Consider the following 7198-nt stretch of genomic DNA (forward strand, 5'->3'; position numbering starts at 1 on the left):
TTAGATTTACAATTTATTCAAAAAATGTTTTAACATTCAAAACAGTAACAACAAAAAAATGATAAATACATATCATTCATGCATGCAAGATGCATGAAATAAACAATGTTTTTCATCAAAATGCATACAATCATTTTTTTTAAATACACAGGAAATATCACTGGCATATTTTTACCAGAAAGTATTTAACAATCTTTTTGAAAATGAAACCCATTCATTTTTTAAGCATCTGAAATTTATTATGTTCTATTTGACGTGTGGTATACACTGTAGACTATGTTTTATAAGGTACTATTTAACTTCCTTTTTAAACCAAATCTAACTTTAACAACATTTCTTTTTATATGTTTAAGATTTACATGGATCACTGCAATGCAACGAAACCAGATTTTCAATAATTTACTTACTTAAAGAACTTCAGGCTTCGTTGTGAGATTCAGTTTCAACTGTTTATCTATTTTTAGTAACAATGACCGTGACCCTACAGGCTCCAAGGCAATCCCATAAAATGTCTCAATGAACTCTTCCTGTATACCAAGATTCGTCACATTATATCAACCCTTACTGAAATAATTGAGTACCAACCATTATTCTATTTTCAGTAACAAATTATCTTGACCATTACCCTAGGGGCCCCAAACACAAGCCCATGAATAGTATCAATAAACTCTTCTTTCATACCAAGTTTGGGCACTATATGTCAACTAAACAAATTTGATACCAATGGTTAGTTTGGCTCCACCAACCAAGGAATCAATGCTTCAAAGGTGCAGCGACAATTTGTTTGACTCTCATCAGAGAATTCCACAAGTGAGCTCTTCAATTGTTCTAGACTATAGATATTTGCTGGAAACAAAATTTCCATATTGAGTGATAGTGACCTTGACCTTTGATAGAACGGGACCAAAACCAAATCCAAACAAGCTCTCCACCTGTTCTTACAAAAGACTGAGTTTAGTGTCCATATGATGAAAGAAACTGTAGTTATTTGCCAGAAAATAAATTAATATATGCACTATTAAAGGTGACCTTGATCTTTAACTATACAGACCCAAAAGCAATCCCAAGGGAGCTCTCCACATGCTCTTACTTTACACCAGTTTTAGTGTACAAATGATAAACGCAACTCAAATTAAGCTAGAATCTAAATTTCTATTCTTAATAAGAGTGCGCTTGACCGTTGATGGAACATACCCAAAAGCAATCCCAAGTTAGCTCTCCACAATCATGTTCTTACTATGCACAAAGTTTGGTGTCCGTATGATGAGCTCAACTAATGTTATTGCTGAAAACACCTTGTTTGACGTCTGCCTGAACGTCCGCCATATGTCACACAACATTCTTATAACCCAGTTTACGTTGATAACCTTGTTATAATGTTGTTTTCAGAAATGACTTAATGTACAAATTAGGAATTGGTTGTTATGGGAACATGCATTGCAAATGACACCAAAATAAAAGTATCTGTCTTTTTCAAATCCTGAAGACACAATACAAAACAATTATAACTTAACTAACAACAAATGCACTAGTCTGAGTCTGAATTATTCCCACTTCCCAACAGCTGGTTTTCAAACTCATCAAGCTGCTGCAGGGCACCCGCATCATCTTCTTCATCCACTTCATAGTCATCACGTGGCATCCTTTCCTCAACCGTATGCACTGGTTTAACACCTTTGTTTCGAGACAGCTCTTCTTTCTGAATAAATACATACAATAACATGATTTAATTTATTTCCACAAATTTAACTTTGGAATTTAAAAATTCATTTATTGTGAAGCCAGTGTATAGTGAGACATGGTTGTCACATTTGCAGTTGTTTGTGCGTCCTTCAGACTGAATCTTGTTCAGGCTGTATCTTGATCATGAAAGAGAAGGTTCACCATGATTAGATGACTTGTTGTGCACAAAATCCAGGTCTGTACTGTGATATAGGTCATATTAAGAGGTCAAAGGCTGAAATTATCCTTGTCCTTGGTGTTATTTAAACCTTGCATTTAAGGATTAAAAAAAACAACTTGCAATAAAGGTTAACAGGGTTAGTTGACATGTCATGCAGAAGAACAAGGTCTGTACCCCAAAAACGTCTAAGTCTTGCTAAGAGATCTTAGGTTGGAATGATCCAGGATGTATCTTGACCATGCATCAAAGGGTTTAAAAAATGGCTGTGAAGGTTTACCCTGGTAAGATGACATGTCATGTACAAGATGCAGATTTCGACCTCAATGGTCAAAAACATGCTTAGAAGTCAAAGGTTGAAATTCAAGTTAAATGGAGCAAAATAATGCCTGGTGTAGACATCCCTCACCTTTCTTCGGACCTCGCGGTGTTTTACAAGTAGGCTTTTATCTTCAGCCTTTGCCTCTGCAAACTTCTGCATCCTTGTATACTCCTCTAGGTGCTCCATGGTTCGGGCCCGAGACAAAAAGTCCTGCAAAACTTCAATCAAAAGCTAATGTTTAAATTCTTTGTATATGTTTTAGAAATGTTATCATTCGATAATAAAACTTATTAACAAGCCCATACTTAAATATTTGACTTATTAGTTGTATAGTATTCAAATTTTAGGAAAGGGCATGTTTTCCATAGCATATACAGTTGAAACTTAATGGCTCGATATCGCTTAGCTAGATTTTCTTAATAGCTTAAACTTGGTGCGAAGGATTGATTTTGTTTTTACTTTTGTTTGTCGCTTGGCTCGATATTCCTGAGGCACAAAGTACTTTGGCCAGTCCCTGGGATAATGCGCCAAGGGGTTTCGACTATACAATTGTGGAAACAAAATATAAAGAATAAAACTTTTCAGTACAATACCTGGTGTTTCTTGAAGTTGCTGTTTTGATGACATAACATTTCTCGCTGAAATTAACAAAAGTTAACGTTTAAGCTTTGTTTAATTTATAAAGTTACCTGCAATAATAATACACCAATGTATTGGAATTGAGTGCATTAATAAATCAAAAGCCAGCTAAAATATGTTGCCATCAATATCTATTATATGTGCAACCTGAATGTTCAATTCATGCTTCTGTTATTTTCAGCGGTACTACTGAATTAAAACAACCATAACGTTTTATTAAAAGATTTCATTCAGCTATTTAAAGGTAAGACAATTTGCTTTCTAATGATATAAAATGTACTTCTAAAAACTGTAGTTTGATAATTTGTAGGTGAATTTAAAAGAGTATAATTATGACCAAACAACAACTAATCAAAGTCTAAACATTGACATGTTTGTACAGAAGAAATTAACAGTGCATTTAGATAGAAGAAATTAGCGACAATTCACTGAAGGAAACAAAAACAATGCATAGTTATCTTATTAGTGTGTAATTTGTTAAGATATAAAGGCATTTTTACTAGCTATAAAAACAAGTAAAGTCTATAAAACCAATTTGACAATAAACCCCTCCAGCAAATTCTATTTTAAGAAATAAGTATACTAATAGGAATTAGTTAATTGTTACCTGAATTGATTTAATTCCCGGAAAATTAACTCATAACGAAATAAAGTGTTCGTTATTGCTTATATCAACCCATTCTAAGATAAAAAATTTCAATTTCTTGGGGTCCAATGTCCAAAGCTTTATTATTTTTAAAATGCATGTACTGGCTCACTTTGTGATTCAACCATTTCAGATAGGCCTACAGAATGATGCAGAATAATCACGAATCTTAATACATATTATGCACCAGCATACATGCCATATCCCCCGATGGGAGGAAAAATCCGCCGGAATTTTTACCCATCCCCTGGTCTCCCACCGGGGGATCCATATCCCCTGGATTTTTTGATTTTTTTCAAAACTTGCTTAAGGTTGACAGTGGAAAGCATCAATATTATAATGAGTGTGAAATTCCATGAAGGACCATGATGGCTTAGTTCAAAAATTATTGTAATTTGAGTGTATTTCTGTTTTCATTCTTATATTATAAATGCAGATATTGCGCAAATTTTCGTTGCATAAAAATCCCCTGGTGTTATATTAAAATCCCCTGGAATTCAGACCAAAATCCCCTAGGAAGCCTCTCAGAAATATGGCATGTATGCACCAGACAATTGTAATCACGGCCCCCCAAATGTCCGGGGGTATACCGGGGATAGCTAGACAATTGGGCAGTGTTTTTACCTTCCCGGTGGCCCCGCAGTGCTGGATGAATGCGTTGGTTTTGAATTGCGCCAAATAGAGTGGGTAATGTGCCTTACTTGGGAGTCCCAGGGGTGTGGGGGCATTTGGCGGGGATTTTACAATCAGTTCGTCCCCGCAGGACAGAGGTTTTACCCAGGCTTGGCTAGACCGAAAGTCAAAGTCCCCCCTATTCCTTGGACCTGGAGGGGCTGTGGTTACAATTGACTGGTGTATTATCTTTACACATTATACATGTATTACAAGACAAAACATGTTCATTGCGTATTCTGGTCTCAGGTACTACATGAAAGTTTTATTTCATTTTACAAAATTTACTACCTTGAGAACTAGCAGGAGCCACTTTCAATCTCTGTTTAATATCACTTGAAACTAATCTGGATTCCATAGGAGGGTGAAGTTGAACTGACTGCCAAAAATTCGTTGCATAGCTAATGTCTTCTTGTGATGACCCGTAAAAGGTAGTCGCTGTATCTTGTTTAGTTAAGTCTATTACAACAGCCATTCTAATAATATTGTATTATGAGTTCCAAAGAAAAAGATATCTGTTCGTTTTTATTCAACTTGTTGCCGATGTAAACAAATATGTGCGCAAGTTTACTGCGCATATCGCTTACGTTGTTGCAGAATAGAAACACTAGAGATTAACATCAACTAAATATTTAATCGATTAAATGATAGAGGTCCGCTTCACACTCCACACAGCGGTTACTGTCCTTGCTGTATGCACGATACATGACAATTTAGATCACGTCGGGTATACATTAATTATTATTATACAAAACTAGCTCGCAGAGCTGTTCACCGACAAAATTCAAATGAATTAACATACCAAAAAAAATGCAACAAAGACCATAATAAATGTATTCAAATAAGAGTTTAAAGTCAAATAGTATTGACGAAATAATTAAGACATAAAACAATATGATATTAAATGATTGTAAATACAACAATTCTAATTAGACAAAACATTATTAACAAACACGGACAATCAAAATTATCACTGTTTACTAGAAGAGTTGTTATTCAAACTATGCTTACAAGATTAGCGGACGATGTGCTTATGTCTGAATTTAATATTGAAAACATAGTTTGAACTGAAATCCAAAAATGCAAATAATATTGATGCAAAAGCAGATTGCCAAATAAAATACAAAACTAAGCACAAAGCACATGTTATTGCCACATACCTGAGGAAAATGTTACAAATGGAAAGAAAAATGCACATTAAAAATGTAGAATAAATATAATGTAGGGTTGAGTCGACAATATGCGCCCAAAATAACGAAATGACATTATGTATCATGCCCGACATATCCACGGGTTAACCCTGTTTCACACACATTCCGAAATGACTCTCAATATGTGTTGGGTCCATCATCTGCCCAAACAATTAGTTCGGGGCCCTTTTTATTTATCTAATATCAAATGCCGAACGAAATTATTAGGGCTTGTTCGGCGCTTATTAATTGCAAAGCGTCTCTTTAAAAAAGTGTGTGCCCAAAACAACGAAGATGGCTCTTTCCTCGTCGAGCACGTTTCCTTTTTAGATGTTCAACAGAGCCTCATATGGTGTTTATTCAATCAATATTCGCCTAACGGTGTTGGTGTGTAAGCTTATTTATACTCGCACTTGGGCCTTGCCCATTCGGCGAGTGCTCCATTAAGAGTGTTAGTCATTTTAGGTTTTTGGAGCATAGTGCAAAGGCAGAATGTTACCCTGGTAAGAGGTACCCTGTTTCTTTAACGTGCACCAGTGTATAGCACTGTCACACGGGACTCCCATTTAACGCCCCTCCCAGAAGACGATTGGTATTTTTAGTGATGCGACGGCGAATCGAACCTGCGACCCCATTGATAGTCAAGTGTGTAACCACTAGACCACGGATCCGCCACTTATACGCCTAACAGACCACACCTACCTATTATTATTGCCATATTAGATCACGTGTTTTTTTAATGGTGGTGTTCAAACAACGTAAATATGAAAAAATGAGTAACTATATTATTAAGTATTTGTCAAAATGCTATCGACTTGTCTTCTTATTAACTGGAAATGCTCACTTGTTGTTGTCGATATATGAGGCGATTTACAATGATCTCCACAAATATATTTGTTACGACAAAATAAAGTCACATATCCAAGTTCAATTCACGTCAATTTATTGCCTTTCTATCCAATTACTATACTTAGGTACTTTATGAATCACTTTATCATAAATCTTCAAAATTTCTCACAATCAACTTAATTTCAGCTGTCATCGATAGCAGATAATTAAATTCAAATGATCAGTTGAATATATTCTTTAAAACGTTTTGAAAAAACGATTCGACACACATTTAATACTAAATCAAAGTGGACAAACAAATATAACATGTAAATTATGTATATTTTTTGGGATTTTATTTGAATTTAGTGGTTGTCTTGCCAACAAATCATATAAAAAGTTATGTTTAATTCGCGTTCTTGACAAATTCTATTTCAAATTGTCAGTGACACATATTGTAATCAAAATTACTTCAGTATGTCTCGTAATGCACTCTGCATGTATTTAGTGCTTGTCATGACATCAACATGTGCGTGTGGACCTCGGAAATTTATGATTCAGTCAATAAGTCTGATATTTTCACTGTTTTTGTTGCCATAGCAACCAAAATATTTCATCTGTCAAACACAATGAAGTACACAATCCCTAATGACCATCTACCCACATACTAAAATTAATGAATGTATCTTTTCTGTACCTTTGTTGCTATATATATATAGCAATCACAATTTCGGACTCCACACAGTTGACCAGCCCAATTTTCGTTCATACCCCGATAATGACATTTCTTCCTGTGTAACAGCGCTGAAAGCATTGAAAGGCTCTAGGTGCGACGCGAGCGTGATTTTGCATTTTAAAAATTTTGTTCAAAGGCAATAAAAATCGAATCCAAAAAATATTTTGAGTGGCCCCAGCCTGTAACCGAGTTATGCCTGTCATTACCGAAGAATAGGTTATGTCAATTGATGATTTTTTAATACAATTAGCTAGTTCAATAATAG

General features: G+C 35.1%; 1 protein-coding gene across 1 annotated transcript; it reads right to left on the bottom strand.

Moving 5' to 3' along the window:
* On the bottom strand, positions 1–4766 carry LOC128216917 (cilia- and flagella-associated protein HOATZ-like). The gene is made up of 4 exons (XM_052923628.1): positions 4471–4766; positions 2816–2860; positions 2310–2440; positions 1–1699 (listed from the first exon to the last, which is right to left on the bottom strand). The coding sequence occupies exons 1-4, from the start codon at positions 4652–4654 to the stop codon at positions 1529–1531; spliced, it is 531 nt and encodes a 176-aa protein (XP_052779588.1). The 5' UTR covers positions 4655–4766; the 3' UTR covers positions 1–1528.
* Between the last annotated feature and the right edge of the window lie 2432 nt (positions 4767–7198).

Source organism: Mya arenaria, chromosome 14 (assembly GCF_026914265.1).
Source record: "Mya arenaria isolate MELC-2E11 chromosome 14, ASM2691426v1".
Classification (NCBI taxonomy): Eukaryota; Metazoa; Mollusca; class Bivalvia; order Myida; family Myidae; genus Mya; species Mya arenaria.